Source organism: Oncorhynchus mykiss, chromosome 20 (genome assembly GCF_013265735.2).
Source record: "Oncorhynchus mykiss isolate Arlee chromosome 20, USDA_OmykA_1.1, whole genome shotgun sequence".
Taxonomy (NCBI): Eukaryota; Metazoa; Chordata; class Actinopteri; order Salmoniformes; family Salmonidae; genus Oncorhynchus; species Oncorhynchus mykiss.
The window spans coordinates 37,075,070-37,091,514 of record NC_048584.1 but is presented as its reverse complement, the minus strand read 5'-3'; the positions used below and the strand labels follow the sequence as shown (position 1 = coordinate 37,091,514).

The 16,445-nt window shown below is 47.8% G+C and overlaps 1 protein-coding gene across 3 annotated transcripts in view; it reads left to right on the top strand.

Annotated features, from left to right (window-relative positions):
- LOC110499443 (RNA binding protein fox-1 homolog 3-like) overlaps positions 1-16,445 on the top strand; it is a 141,197-nt gene that overhangs the window by 105,635 nt on the left and 19,117 nt on the right. For 2 of the 3 annotated variants that reach the window (XM_036956300.1, XM_036956299.1), the window contains 2 exons: positions 9,150-9,228; positions 13,376-13,471. In XM_036956300.1, the coding sequence (XP_036812195.1) occupies positions 9,150-9,228; positions 13,376-13,420 (124 nt within the window). In that variant the 3' untranslated portion in view covers positions 13,421-13,471. Of the gene's footprint in view, positions 1-9,149; positions 9,229-13,375; positions 13,472-16,445 lie in introns of those variants that run through there. The other variant, XM_036956298.1, reaches the window with a different exon arrangement.

Below are 16,445 nucleotides of genomic sequence, written 5' to 3'. Positions count from 1 at the left end.
TCACTCCCTACTCCCTCAGTCTCACTCCCTACTCCCTCAGTCTCACTCCCTACTCCCTCAGTGTCACTCCCTTCTCCCTCAGTGTCACTCCCTTCTCCCTCAGTGTCACTCCCTACTACCTCAGTCTCACTCCCTACTCCCTCAGTGTCACTCCCTACTCCCTCATTCTCACTCCCTACTCCCTCAGTCTTACTCCCTTCTCCTTCAGTCTCACTCACTTCTCCCTCAGTCTCACTCCCTACTCCCTCAGTGTCACTCCCTACTCCCTCAGTCTCACTCCCTACTCCCTCAGTCTTACTCCCTTCTCCTTCAGTCTCACTCGCTTCTCCCTCAGTCTCACTCCCTTATCGCTCAGTCTCACTCCCTTCTCCCTCAGTCTCACTCCCTTCTCCCTCAGTCTCACTCCCTTCTCCCTCAGTATCACTCCCTTCTCCCTCAGCCTCTCTCTCTACTCCCTCAATCTCCCTCAGTCTCACTCCCTACTCCCTCAGTCTCAATTCCTACTCCCTTAGTCTCACTCCCTACTCTCTCAGTCTCGCTGCCTTCTCCCTCAGTCTCGCTCCCTTCTCCCTCAGTCTCGCTCCCTTCTCCCTCAGTCTCGCTCCCTTCTCCCTCAGTCTCACTCCCTACTCCCTCAGTCTCACTCCCTACTCCCTCAGTCTCACTCCCTACTCCCTCAGTCTCGCTCCCTTCTACCTCAGTCTCACTCCCTTCTCCCTCAGTCTCACTCCCTTCTCCCTCAGTCTCACTCCCTTCTCCCTCAGTGTGACTCCCTACTCCCTCAGTCTCACTCCCTACTCCCTCAGTCTTACTCACTTCTCCTTCAGTCTCACTCGCTTGTCCCTCAGTCTCACTCCCTTATCCCTCAGTCTTACTCCCTTCTCCCTCAGTCTCACTCCCTTCTCCCTTCTCCCTCAGCCTCTCTCCCTACTCCCTCAATCTCCCTCAGTCTCACTCCCTTCTCCCTCAGTCTCCCTCCCTTCTCCCTCAGTCTCACTCCCTACTCCATCAGTCTCACTCCCTACTCCCTCAGTCTCACTCCCTTCTCCTTGAGTCTCACTCCCTACTCCCTCAGTCTCTCTCCCATCTCCCTTAGTCTCTCTCCCTACTCACTCAGTCTCCCTCATTCTCACTCCCTACTCCCTCATTCTCACTCCCTTCTCCCTCAGTGTCACTCCCTACTCCCTCAATCTCACTCGCTACTCCCTCAGTCTCACTCCCTAATCCCCCAGTATCATTCCCTACTCCCTCAGTCTCACTCAATACTCCCTCAGTCTCACTGCCTTCTCCCTCAGTCTCACTCCCTACTCCCTCAGTCTCACTCCCTACTCCCTCAGTCTCACTGCCTTCTCCATCAGTCTCACTCCCTACTCCCTCAGTCTCACTCCCTACTCCCTCAGTCTCACTCCCGACTCCCTCAGTCTCACTCCCTTCTCCCTCAGTCTCATACCCTTCTTCTTCAGTCTCACTCCCTTCTCCCTCAGTCTCACTCCCTTCTCCCTCAGTCTCACTCCCTTCTCCCTCAGTCTCACTCCCTTCTCCCTCAGTCTCACTCCCTACTCCATCAGTCTAACTCCCTACTCCCTCAGTCTAATGCCCTTCTTCTTCAGTATCACTCTCTACTCCCTCAGTCTCACTCCCTTCTCCCCCAGTCTCACTCCCTACTCCCTCAGTCTCAATCCCAACTCCCTCAGTCTCACTCCCTACTCCCTCAGTCTCTCTCCCATCTCCCTCAGTCTCTCTCCCGACTCCCTCAGTCCCCCTCATTCTCACTCCCTAGTCTCTCATTCTCACTCCCTTCTCCTTCAGTCTCACTCGCTACTTCCTCAATCTCACTCGCTACTCCCTCAGTCTCACTCCCTACTCCCTCAGTATCAATCCCTACTCCCTCAGTATCACTCAATACTGCCTCAGTCTCACTGCCTTCTCCCTCAGTCTCACTCCCTACTCCCTCAGTCTCACTCCCTACTCCTTCAGTCTCACTCCCGACACCCTCAGTCTCACTCCCTTCTCCCTCAGTCTCACTCCCTACTCCCTCAATCTCACTCGCTACTCCCTCAGTCTCACTCCCTACTCCCTCAGTATCAATCCCTACTCCCTCAGTCTCACTCAATAATCCCCCAGTCTCACTCCCTTCTCCCTCAGTCTCACTCCCTTCTCCCTCAGTCTCACTCTCTACTCCCTCATTCTCACTCCCTTCTCCCTCAGTCTCACTCCCTTCTCCCTCTGTCTCACTCCCTACTCCCTCAGTCTCACTCCCTACTCCCTCAGTCTCACTCCCTTCTCTTTCAGTCTCACTCCCTTCTCCCACAGTCTCACTCCCTTCTCCCTCAGTCTCACTCCCTACTCAATCTCCCTCAGTCTCACTCCCTACACCCTCAGTCTCACTCCCTACTCCCTCAGTCTCACTCCCTTCTCCTTCAGTCTCACTCCCTTCTCCCTCAGTCTCACTCCCTTCTCCCTCAGTCTCTCTCCCTACTCCCTCAGTCTCCCTCAGTCTCACTCCCTTCTCCCTCAGTCTCACTCCCTTCTCCCTCAGTCTCACTCCCTTCTCCCTCAGTCTCACTCCCTTCTCCCTCAGTCTCACTCCCTTCTTCCTCAGTATCACTCCCTTCTCCCTCAGTCTCTCTCCCTACTCCCTCAATCTCCCTCAGTCTCACTTCCTTCTCCCTCAGTCTCACTCCCTACTCCGTCAGTCTCACTCCCTACTCCCTCAGTCTCACTCCCTACTCCCTCAGTCTCACTCCCTACTCCCTCAGTCTCACTCCCTACTCCCTCAGTCTCACTCCCTACTCCCTCAGTCTCACTCCCTACTCCCTCAGTGTCACTCCCTTCTCCCTCAGTGTCACTCCCTTCTCCCTCAGTGTCACTCCCTACTACCTCAGTCTCACTCCCTACTCCCTCAGTGTCACTCCCTACTCCCTCATTCTCACTCCCTACTCCCTCAGTCTTACTCCCTTCTCCTTCAGTCTCACTCACTTCTCCCTCAGTCTCACTCCCTACTCCCTCAGTGTCACTCCCTACTCCCTCAGTCTCATTCCCTACTCCCTCAGTCTTACTCCCTTCTCCTTCAGTCTCACTCGCTTCTCCCTCAGTCTCACTCCCTTATCGCTCAGTCTCACTCCCTTCTCCCTCAGTCTCACTCCCTTCTCCCTCAGTCTCACTCCCTTCTCCCTCAGTATCACTCCCTTCTCCCTCAGCCTCTCTCCCTACTCCCTCAATCTCCCTCAGTCTCACTCCCTACGCCCTCAGTCTCAATTCCTACTCCCTTAGTCTCACTCCCTACTCCCTCAGTCTCGCTGCGTTCTCCCTCAGTCTCGCTCCCTTCTCCCTCAGTCTCGCTCCCTTCTCCCTCAGTCTCACTCCCTACTCCCTCAGTCTCACTCCCTACTCCCTCAGTCTCACTCCCTACTCCCTCAGTCTCGCTCCCTTCTACCTCAGTCTCACTCCCTTCTCCCTCAGTCTCACTCCCTTCTCCCTCAGTCTCACTCCCTTCTCCCTCAGTGTGACTCCCTACTCCCTCAGTCTCACTCCCTACTCCCTCAGTCTTACTCACTTCTCCTTCAGTCTCACTCGCTTGTCCCTCAGTCTCACTCCCTTATCCCTCAGTCTTACTCCCTTCTCCCTCAGTCTCACTCCCTTCTCCCTCAGTATCACTCCCTTCTCCCTCAGCCTCTCTCCCTACTCCCTCAATCTCCCTCAGTCTCACTCCCTTCTCCCTCAGTCTCCCTCCCTTCTCCCTCAGTCTCACTCCCTACTCCATCAGTCTCACTCCCTACTCCCTCAGTCTCACTCCCTTCTCCTTGAGTCTCACTCCCTACTCCCTCAGTCTCTCTCCCATCTCCCTTAGTCTCTCTCCCTACTCACTCAGTCTCCCTCATTCTCACTCCCTACTCCCTCATTCTCACTCCCTTCTCCCTCAGTGTCACTCCCTACTACCTCAATCTCACTCGCTACTCCCTCAGTCCTGCTCCCTAATCCCCCAGTATCATTCCCTACTCCCTCAGTCTCACTCAATACTCCCTCAGTCTCACTGCCTTCTCCCTCAGTCTCACTCCCTACTCCCTCAGTCTCACTCCCTACTCCCTCAGTCTCACTCCCTTCTCCCTCAGTCTCACTGCCTTCTCCCTCAGTCTCACTCCCTACTCCCTCAGTCTCACTCCCTACTCCCTCAGTCTCACTCCCGACTCCCTCAGTCTCACTCCCTTCTCCCTCAGTCTCATGCCCTTCTTCTTCAGTCTCACTCCCTTCTCCCTCAGTCTCACTCCCTTCTCCCTCAGTCTCACTCCCTTCTCCCTCAGTCTCACTCCCTTCTCCCTCAGTCTCACTCCCTACTCCATCAGTCTAACTCCCTACTCCCTCAGTCTAATGCCCTTCTTCTTCAGTATCACTCTCTACTCCCTCAGTCTCACTCCCTTCTCCCCCAGTCTCACTCCCTACTCCCTCAGTCTCAATCCCAACTCCCTCAGTCTCACTCCCTACTCCCTCAGTCTCTCTCCCATCTCCCTCAGTCTCTCTCCCGACTCCCTCAGTCCCCCTCATTCTCACTCCCTAGTCTCTCATTCTCACTCCCTTCTCCTTCAGTCTCACTCGCTACTTCCTCAATCTCACTCGCTACTCCCTCAGTCTCACTCCCTACTCCCTCAGTATCAATCCCTACTCCCTCAGTATCACTCAATACTGCCTCAGTCTCACTGCCTTCTCCCTCAGTCTCACTCCCTACTCCCTCAGTCTCACTCCCTACTCCTTCAGTCTCACTCCCGACTCCCTCAGTCTCACTCCCTTCTCCCTCAGTCTCACTCCCTACTCCCTCAATCTCACTCGCTACTCCCTCAGTCTCTCTCCCTACTCCCTCAGTCTCCCTCAGTCTCACTCCCTTCTCCCTCAGTCTCACTCCCTTCTCCCTCAGTATCACTCCCTTCTCCCTCAGTCTCTCTCCCTACTCCCTCAGTCTCCCTCAGTCTCACTCCCTTCTCCCTCAGTCTCACTCCCTTCTCCCTCAGTCTCACTCCCTTCTCCCTCAGTCTCACTCCCTTCTCCCTCAGTCTCACTCCCTTCTTCCTCAGTATCACTCCCTTCTCCCTCAGTCTCTCTCCCTACTCCCTCAGTCTCCCTCAGTCTCACTCCCTTCTCCCTCAGTCTCCCTCCCTTCTCCCTCAGTCTCACTCCCTTCTCCCTCAGTCTTACTCCCTTCTCCCTCAGCCTCACTCCCTTCTCCCTCAGTCTCACTCCCTACTACCTCAGTCTCACTCCCTACTCCCTCAGTCTCACTCCCTACTCCCTCAGTCTCACTCCCTTCTCCCTCTGTCTTTTTAAGCTCTTGTGATTTAAAGCGAGTCAGTTAATTCACTGAGGGATGGAGTGTTTTTTATTCTTGTCTAATAGGGCTTAGAGGGAGTGGATCAGTGTGGAACTGAGAGAATTGCTGCCTCTGTTTCCCAGGGGAACTATTTCACACAGACACACAACCATGTCCTATCTGCTTCAGTCTTGCTCACTCCTCAGACAATTAGATGTATTGTTTTTTGAATGGTGCATGTCAACAGGTAGAACATGACAGCTGGCATAGTGGTGGCATTATCTATTTACTAGTAACAGGATATAGATTCATTTTCATCCATTTCCACTCCTCCATCAATCCATCTATTCACATCTCCTCCCCTGCACATTGACCACCTATCTTTCTTCCTCTCATGCATCCCTCCTTTCAGTCATCTCCTCTCTTCACTTTTTTCCAATGATGTCATGCTCCCACCCTGCCATCATTCCCTCCCTCCACCTCTCCTCTATTCCTCTGTTCCTCCACCCTTTAATTCCTCTTCCATCTCTTTTTTCTCCTCTACTCTCTGATAGCCCAACCCTAGCCCTAACCCGTACAGGGCCTTATCTATGCCCTCCAGACCTCCACTCGCATCCCTTTCTTTTGGAAGATGGCAAACAAACGAGGGAGCAGAGAGAGGGATGTGGAGGAGAGGAATATATAAAGCGGTCGACGCGGCCCGCCTGGTCCCATCTCAGAGAGAGAGAGGGATGAAAGGAGGGAGGGTGGGATTAGTTCTGAGCTAGTGCTAGTGAATAGAGAGGGAATAAGCCTTCAGAGACAGAGACAGAGAGATACAGGGGGAATGAAGGGAAGAGGCAGAGAGTAGACGAGGGCAGAGAGAGATACAGGAGGAATGAAGGGAAGAACCAGAGAGTAGAAGGGCAGAGAGCGATACAGGAGGAATGAAGACAAGAGCCAGAGAGTTGAAGGGCAGAGAGAGATACAGGAGGAATGAAGGGAAGAGACAGAGAGTTGAAGGGCAGAGAGAGATACAGGAGGAATGAAGGGAAGAGCCAGAGAGTTGAAGGGCAGAGAGAGATACAGGAGGAATGAAGACAAGAGCCAGAGAGTTGAAGGGCAGAGAGAGATACAGGAGGAATGAAGACAAGAGCCAGAGAGTTGAAGGGCAGAGAGAGATACAGGAGGAATGAAGACAAGAGCCAGAGAGTTGAAGGGCAGAGAGAGATACAGGAGGAATGAAGGATTTAAAAAAAAAAAAAAATGTAACCTTTATTTAACTAGGCAAGTCAGTTGAAGAACAAATGTATATTTACCCCGGCCAAACCCGGCGCTAGGCCAACTGTGTGCTTCCCAATCACGGACAGATGGGATTAAGCCTGGATTTGAACCAGGAATTATAGTGAAGCATCTTGCATTGAGATGCACTGCCTTAGACCACTGCGCCACTCAGGAGCCAGAGAGGAGAAGAGAGAGATACAGGGAAGAGGCAGAGAGGAGAAGAGGAGAGGTCAGGCATGCCCAGACAACGTGTGTGTCTCTCTCTCTCTCTCTCTCTCTCTATTTCTCCCTCGCTATTGGACCATGTATTTGTCTATTTCTCTTTATTTCATATTTTTTATTTAACCTTTTATTTAATTAACTGAGCAAGCCAGTTAAGAACAAATTCTTATTTTACAATGACGGCCTACCCCATCCAAACCCTCCCCTAACCCGGACGACGCTGGGCTCCCTCCCCTAACCTGGACGACGCTGGGCTCCCTCCCCTAACCTGGACGACGCTGGGCTCCCTCCCCTAACCTGGACAACGCTGGGCTCCCTCCCCTAACCTGGACAACGCTGGGCCCCCTCCCCTAACCTGGACGACGCTGGGCTCCCTCCCCTAACCTGGACGACATTGGGCTCCCTCCCCTAACCTGGACGACGCTGGCCTCCCTCCCCTAACCTGGACGACGCTGGGCTCCCTCCCCTAACCTGGATGACGCTGGGCTCCCTCCCCTAACCTGGACGAAGCTGAACTCCCTCCCCTAACCAGGACGACGCTGGGCTCCCTCCCCTAACCTGGACGACGCTGGGCCAGTCGTCTCTGTCAATATTCCTCTCTTTCTGTTCCTACTCTTTCTGCTTCATACACTCTGTCCTCGTGTCGCAAGTCTAATTTCTCTCCCTCTCACCTTTTTCATATCCCTGTATCCCTCTTTCTTTCTCATCCCTCTCTCTCTCAATTCAATTTAACTCTATATATATACTCCTTCTGTCTATCTGACTGGTTTAACATTCCTCCATTCCTCTACCAGAAGATAAAACACACTCCTTTTTCTCAATGAATTGAAACGGATAAAACAAATCACTGCAATCCCACACTCTCACCTTTACAATGTACATTTATAGCATGTCTATCCCACAGGGCTGTCTGTAACGTTACTAAGAGATCTAGTCTCTGGACCCCAGAGGCAGGGTTGTCTGTAACGTTACTAAGAGATCTAGTCTCTAGACACCAGAGGCAGGGCTGTCTGTAACGTTACTAAGAGATCTAGTCTCTGGACCCCAGAGGCAGGGCTGTCTGTAACGTTACTAAGACATCTAGTCTCTAGACACCAGAGGCAGGGCTGTCTGTAACGTTACTAAGAGATCTAGTCTCTGGACACCAGAGGCAGGGCTGTCTGTAACGTTACTAAGAGACCTAGTCTCTAGACACCAGAGGCAGGGCTGTCTGTAACGTTACTAAGAGATCTAGTCTCTAGACACCAGAGGCAGGGCTGTCTGTAACGTTACTAAGAGATCTAGTCTCTGGACCCCAGAGGCAGGGATGTCTGTAACGTTACTAAGAGATCTAGTCTCTAGACACCAGAGGCAGGGCTGTCTGTAACGTTACTAAGAGATCTAGTCTCTAGACACCAGAGGCAGGGCTGTCTGTAACGTTACTAAGAGATCTAGTCTCTGGACACCAGAGGCAGGGCTGTCTGTAACGTTACTAAGAGATCTAGTCTCTGGACATCAGTGCGGTAGTGTCTCATGTTCGTTATTTTTCTGTCTCGACACTAATTGTCTGTTATCAAAACTCTTAAGGGCCTAATTTAATCAATGTGCAGATGTTTGGGGTTAGGTCCGTTAGAATAAACAATTAATTAATTATCAATTTGAATGTGAATGAATATCCGTTTTTTGTCTAAAACAATAAACATCATGTCATTGATTACAATCAATCCTGAACACACTTCACGTATGTAGCCTAAGATACGTTGTAAGACGATGGTGTGGTCTCTCTCCTCTCTCTCCTCCCTCCTCTCTCTCCTCTCTCTTCTCTCTCCTCTCTCCTCTCTCCTCTCTCTCCTCTCTCTCCTCTCTCCTCTCTCCTCTCTCCTCTCTCTCCTCTCTCTCCTCCCTCCTCTCTCTCCTCTCTCTTCTCTCTCCTCTCTCTCCTCCCTCCTCTCTCTCCTCTCTCTTCTCTCTCCTCTCTCCTCTCTCTCCTCTCTCTCCTCTCTCTCTCTCTCTCTCCTCTCTCTCCTCCCTCCTCTCTCTCCTCTCTCTTCTCTCTCCTCTCTCTCCTCTCTCTCCTCTCTCCTCTCTCCTCTCTCCTCTCTCTCCTCTCTCTCCTCCCTCCTCTCTCTCCTCTCTCTTCTCTCTCCTCTCTCCTCTCTCCTCTCTCTCCTCTCTCTCCTCTCTCCTCTCTCCTCTCTCTCTCCTCTCTCCTCTCTCCTCTCTCTCCTCTCTCTCCTCTCTCCTCTCTCTCCTCTCTCCTCTCTCCTCTCTCTCTCCTCTCTCCTCTCTCTCCTCTCTCTCCTCTCTCTCTCCTCTCTCCTCTCTCCTCTCTCCTCTCTCTCCTCTCTCTCCACTCTCGCCTCTCTCTCTCCTCTCTCCCATACAGTTATGGGAGAGTCTATGCAACAGCGGACCCATATCACCACACGATTGGTCCTGCAGCCACGTACAGTGTGGGTACTATGGTGAGTCCTCTGTCCTCTTCTGTTACCATGACCACTGCTTACTAAAACGTGAAACACACTTAAACACTGCATCCCACAGGACTCCCTACTCCCTATAGGGACTTGGTCAAAGTGGTCCACTATATAGAGAAAAGGGGGCCATTTGGGATACAGAGTAGTAGTCCAAGCACCACAGAGAGTTTTGCATTTATCATGCATTGTATTTATATCATGTAATATGTACTTATTATGTACGGATGCATATACTGTAAATGAAAGTAGAATGGACACATGGGAGAGTTTAAATGTTTTGATTTCCTGGAAGCAGCTGACTCTGTCACTGTGTGATTTTCTATGGCATGTTTTCTATGTGAGATTCAACAGCTGTCGCCACTTCAGTAAATGAACCAGAGATGTCGTTGCTTTATTCTCTTTAAGTCCCTTTTCAATGTCATTGGCCTGAAGCTCTTAAAAAAATCCCAATGAGACCGCCACATCCTCTATTATGAGAGGATTCTCCTCAATTTCCACAGGAGGAAATAGTTAATTGGTTAATGTTTGTTTTTAGCTAGCTTTTGCAGCTAACATCAAAGATGAAAAATAAATAAATAACGAGAGCCCCCCCCCCCCCCCCCCAAAAAAAGACAAAAATAAAGAACTATGTGTTTTCTTTTGCGGGTGTGAGTAGGGACTTCCTCCAAAGATTAACGACCATCAAGCTCGCGCAGTGGCGTGCCGTGAGAGATTAAAGAAAGAAAGAAAAACATAAAAACAAAAAACACAAAGATGAAAAATAGAGACAGACAAATGGTCCCCGTGGCACGCAGCTCCCCTTAGCTCTGTCTGAGGAGCTGATCTGTGTAGAGTTCTTGCCTTAGACAGATGTGCAGGGTGTTGTGTGCAGACACGCGCGTGATGCCGGAAATCGCACCCCCCTTCCTCTCCCGACCGAGCGACCTCCCCCCATCGTGCAGCTGCTAGCTAAAAGCCTTCATTAATTATAAAACCATTTGTTGTTCTACATTTACTTAATTAAAACTGTGTTTCTCTATTCTCTTATTCATTCACTTCTTTTTTCTCCTTCCAAATTCACCTCCCTTTTCCTTAGCTGCAGGTACACATTACATTACACATTACATTACATTACACATTACATTGCATTACACATTACATTACATTACACATTACATTACATTGTATTACACATTACACATCACATTACATTACACATTACATTACACATTACATTACACATTACATTACATAACACATTACATTGCATTACACATTACATTACATTACACATTACATTGCATTACACATTACACATCACATTACATTACACATTACATTACACATTACATTACACATTACATTACATTACACATTACATTACATTGCATTACACATTACACATCACATTACATTACACATTACATTACATTGCATTACACATTACACATCACATTACATTACACATTACATTACACATTACATTACACATTACATTACACATTACATTACATAACACATTACACATTACACATCATGTTACACATTACACATTACATTACATTACACATCACGTTACACATTACATTACACATTACATTACACATTACACATCACATTACATTACACATTACATTACACATTACAGTACACATCACATTACATTCCACATTACACATTACATTACACATTACAGTACACATCACATTACATTCCACATTACACATTACATGACACATCACATAACACATTACACATTACACATCATGTTACACATTACACATTACATTACACATTACATTACATTACACATTACACATTACACATTATATTACATTACGCATTATATTACACATTACATTATATTACATTACACATTACATTACACATTACATTACACATTATATTACATTACACATTACATTACACATTACATTACACATTATATTACATTCCACATCACGTTACACATTCCACATCACATTCCACATTCCACATCACATTTCACATTCCACATTACATTCCACATTCCACATGACATTACACGTTACACATTACACATTATATTACATTACACATTACACATTACACATTATATTACATTACACATTACACATTACACATTATATTACATTACACATTATATTACATTACGCATTATATTACACATTACATTATATTACATTACACATTATATTACATTACGCATTATATTACACATTACATTATATTACATTACACATTATATTACATTACGCATTATATTACATTATGCATTCAATTACACGTACACTGCACATTTCTACCACCACCACTCCTAAACACAGTGACCTCAAAACAAAACAAACATTGATCCACTCACCACTACAGTAAAAATGACAGTGTCTTTGGAGAAAGATTGAGGGGCTGAATAGGAATAGAAGAGGATGGGGTAAAGTATCAATCTGGACCAAACGCTATATGAGCTTGATTCAGCGTTTACCAGAAATGCAGCCTCCGCAAACGTGGAAACATTGCCCTGAACTTCCGTGATACGGATTAAATCGAGCCCTAAGGAAGAACAAGAAGTAACTAAATACACAAGATGGCAAAATGCCATCTTGTAGACCCACTGAACAAGCACAACCACTTACTGAGAAAGCGAGAGAGAGGGAGAGAGAAATATTTAATTATATATAATGATGTTTGATGTACTAGGTCTGTATTAGGATACTTGGATAACATGCTTGGGGCAGAGTGAGGGGTGGGGGGGACAGACATAGGGGTATGGGGCAGAGAGAGTGGTAGGGGGGCAGAGAGAGGGGTAGGTGGGGACAGAGAGATGGGTGGGGAGGGCAGACAGAGGGGTGGAGGGGTACAGAAAGAGGGTGGGGGGCAGACAGAGGGGTGGAGGGGTACAGAAAGAGGGGTGGATGGGCAGAGAGAGGGGTGGAGGAGTACAGAAAGAGGGGTGGAGGGGCAGAGAGAGGGGTGGAGGGGGACAGAAAGAGGGGTGGAGGGGGACAGAAAGAGGGGTGGAGGGGCAGAGAGAGGGGTGGAGGGTACAGAGAGAGGGGTGGAGGGGCAGAGAGAGGGGTGGAGGAGGACAGAAAGAGGGGTGGAGGGGCAGAGAGAGGGGTGGAGGGGTACAGAAAGAGGGGTGGAGGGGCAGAAAGAGGGGTGGAGGGGTACAGAAAGAGGGGTGGAGGGGCAGAGAGAGGGGTGGAGGGGTACAGAAAGAGGGGTGGAGGGGCAGAGAGAGGGGTGGAGGGTACAGAGAGAGGGGTGGAGGGGGGGTGGAGGGGCAGAGAGAGGGGTGGAGGGGTACAGAAAGAGGGGTGGAGGGGCAGAGAGAGGGGTGGAGGGGTACAGAAAGAGGGGTGGAGGGGCAGAGAGAGGGGTGGAGGGGCAGACAGAGGGGTGGAGGGGTACAGAAAGAGGGGTGGAGGGGCAGAGAGAGGGGTGGAGGGTACAGAGAGAGGGGTGGAGGGACAGACAGAGGGGTGGAGGGGCAGAGAGAGGGGTGGAGGGGGACAGAAAGAGAGGTGGAGGGGCAGAGATAGGGGTGGAGGGGCAGAGAGATCAGGGAAAGAGAGAGTGGTGCAGGCTCGGTTTAAATCGTGATCTGGACATGAAAGAGAATTAACTACTGTATATCTGATTCAATGACCTATTTAGAGTTTGTAGTTTCAATTGAGGACTGGAGCAAAACTTTTGAGAATTTAGTCACTGCTTAGTTTGAACCACACCACTAATCACTTCTCAAGTCCTTCCATTCCTTTCTCACAAACATAACAAAACATGCATAGTGTACGCATGCACACAAACACAGTCACTTCCAAGTCTTTGGTACCCATCTCCTCTAAATCTCCACCAACACTCCAACCATTGCAACAAAAAAAAAAAAAATGAAAAAAGGGAAGAAAGTTTTGAGGGAGAAAAAGAAGAAGCCAATATAATATGATATTGCTGCATTCACATGCCAGTCAGAACTAGGAAAATCGTACATTTCCGACCTACTAACAGGTTGTAGTTATACACATCCCACGTTCAACCAGTTAGCAAGTCAGAAATGTCAGAGTTTCCTAATTCCGACGAGCACTCGAACGCAGCACATAACCCAAGCTTCCTATACTGAATACTGATTGGAGCTTTTTTTTCATCTTTGATGTTGCAGGCTAGCCTATACAGAGGAGGCTGCAGTCGCTTCACTCCGTACTAGAGCGAGAGAGAGGGACAAACGCCCCCCCCCCCCCCCCCCCCTCCTCCCTCCTTCCACCCCCCAGAAAAAAAAAACCATCAAACTAAACACCTCCGTCCTCTTCAATGGAAAACTAAAACTAGAGCAAAACAACTCCAGGTCAACTAAACACATGACCACCTTGTCAGGACTCTCAAGTTGATGTCTACTTTTAAGAGTTTTATCTGACTATGTGCATTGTCTGTCATCGATGTGCTGTACTGATTTTGGAAAATGACGATGCTCTTGTTTATTTCCTGTATTGATTTGAATGTGTTGCTCTGGGTTGAGATTGATGGTTTCTAGAACGTGAGAAAGAAAGTGGTGCTGGAGCGAGACAAAGAAATAAAAAGAGAGAGAGAGAAAGAAAGAGAGAGAGAGAAAGAAAGAGAGAAAGAAAGAAAGAAAGAGAGAAAGAAAGAAAGAAAGAAAGAGAAAGAAAGAAAGAAAGAAAGAAAGAAAGAAAGAAAGAAAGAAAGAAAGAAAGAAAGAAAGAAAGAAAGAAAGAAAGAAAGAAAGAAAGAAAGAAAAGTTGGATACGAGGGAATAGGTCTTTCTCTTTCCAATAAAGCCAAAATATTGTCATTAATTTAACACATTTAATGATTAGAAATTATAATCTCATTAACAATAGTATTATAAATGGTTGACAATAGGCTGATATTGTCTGTATAAAGCCTGTATAATGGGAATCATACCGAGGGATTTTACCAACGGGAAAAAAAAACAAAAATGCTGCTACTCTATATTCCTCTGAGTTTATGTCATCAAACTGGGTTCCTGTGGGACGGGTCACTACTATTAACGTTGCCATTTGTCATTTTCCCAATGTACATTAAGAGCGCTAATGTTCAGCAATTCCCGTTGAAGCAACACATTTCAAACTGGGTTTTATTAAGTAAGTAAATGATACAGGCATTCAATTTGGCACCCCTATTCTCTATGCAGTGCACTACATTTAACCTGGGCCAGTAAGGATCTGGGCAAAAGTAGTGCACTATTTAGGAAATAGGGTGCCATTTGGGACGCTAGGCTAATGACATAAACATAAAAGCACTCAGCTACAAGAGGTTGATCTGTGACAAAATGGCTGACAGGAAGTGATGTATCCTAGAATGATGTGTAGTAAGAAGAGAGGGGGGAGAAGGAGAGCTGTGGCTGCCATTGCTGTAGCAGTAGTGTGTCAGAGCGAGAGCATTGATTGTGGCACTGAGCCAAAAGCAGAAGGTATCCCATCTCCACAGAACGGCTTTCTACAAAATAAGCAATAATACTACAACATAACAAACAGATTATTATTATTATTAGATATTTCATTGGTCAGTTTTTCTTTTTAGAAAGAGAGTCATTACATACAGTATCTTCAATTCATATCCATTATATTTTTTTGCCGTGCCAAACTGAACAATATCTTTGAACAAGTAACACTATTCAACAAAGAGGATGTTGAAGGCATTTGCTGTTTTTCAAATGGTACATATTTTTTTATATATTTTTTTTATTTCACCTTTATTTAACCAGGTAGGCTAGTTGAGAACACCTTTATTTAACCAGGTGGGCCAGTTGAGAACACCTTTATTTAACCAGGTAGGCTAGTTGAGAACAAGTTCTCATTTACAACTGCGACCTGGCCAAGATAAAGCATAGCAGTGTGAACAGACAACACAGAGTTACACATGGAGTAAACAATAAACAAGTCAGTAACACAGTAGAAAAAAAAAAGAGTCTATATACATTGTGGGCAAAAGGCATGAGGAGGTAGGCGAATAATTACAATTTTGCAGATTAACACTGGAGTGATAAATGATCAGATGGTCATGTATATTGGTGTGCAAAAGAGCAGAAAAGTAAATAAATAAAAACAGTATGGGGATGAGGTAGGATTTAAGAGAAGAGAAAGGCTAGTGTGTTTTACTGCACAAGGAGAAGGGGATACCTGGTCAGTTGTACCCGGTCAGTTGTACAACTGAAAGCATTCATCCAAGATGAGTCTTCTGCATTTAACCCAACCCCTCTGAATCAGAGATGTGCAGGAGTCATCTCTGAATCAGAGGTGCAGGAGTCATTTAACCCCTCTGAATCAGAGAGGTGCAGGAGTCATTTAACCCTTCTGGATCAGAGAGGTGCAGGGGTCATTTAACCCAACCCCTCTGAATCAGAGAGGTGCAGGGGTCATTTAACCCAACCCCTCTGAATCAGAGGTGCAGGAGTCATTTAACCCCTCTGAATCAGAGAGGTGCAGGAGTAATTTAACCCTTCTGGATCAGAGAGGTGCAGGGGTCATTTAACCCAACCCCTCTGAATCAGAGAGGTGCAGGGGTCATTTAACCCAACCCCTCTGAATCAGAGAGGTGCATGGGTCATTTAACCCAACCCCTCTGAATCAGAGAGGTGCAGGAGTCATTTAACCCAACCCCTCTGAATCAAAGAGGTGCATGGGTCATTTAACCCAACCCCTCTGAATCAGAGAGGTGCAGGGGTCATTTAGCCCCTCTGAATCAGAGAGGTGCAGGGGTCATTTAGCCCCTCTGAATCAGAGAGGTGCAGGAGTAATTTAGCCCCTCTGAATCAGGGGGGGGGGGGGGGGGGGCTGCCTTTATTGACATCCACGGTACCCAGAGAGAGAAGTTGGGGGTTATCTGCCTTGCTCAAAGGCAGAACGGCACATTTTTCACCTTGCTGGCAGGCCCTGCAGTGTTTAAAGAAGTCCAGTCACTGGTGAGAAAGAGGGTGGGAGGGAGAGAGAGAGAGGGAGAGGGAGCAGGTCATTGTGAGAATGGAGAGGGAGGTGAACCAATAACCTCGTTGTGAAATAGGATCTCTTAGTCCAACAACCTTACAATGCTGGTTATTCCCCTCGTCTAGGACACACACACACACCTGCACACTTATACAGACAAACAGACACATTGTCATCCACACACACACACGTGCACACTTATACAGACAAACAGACACATTGTCATCCACACACACACACTTGCGCTGTGTGATTGGATGGTAATGA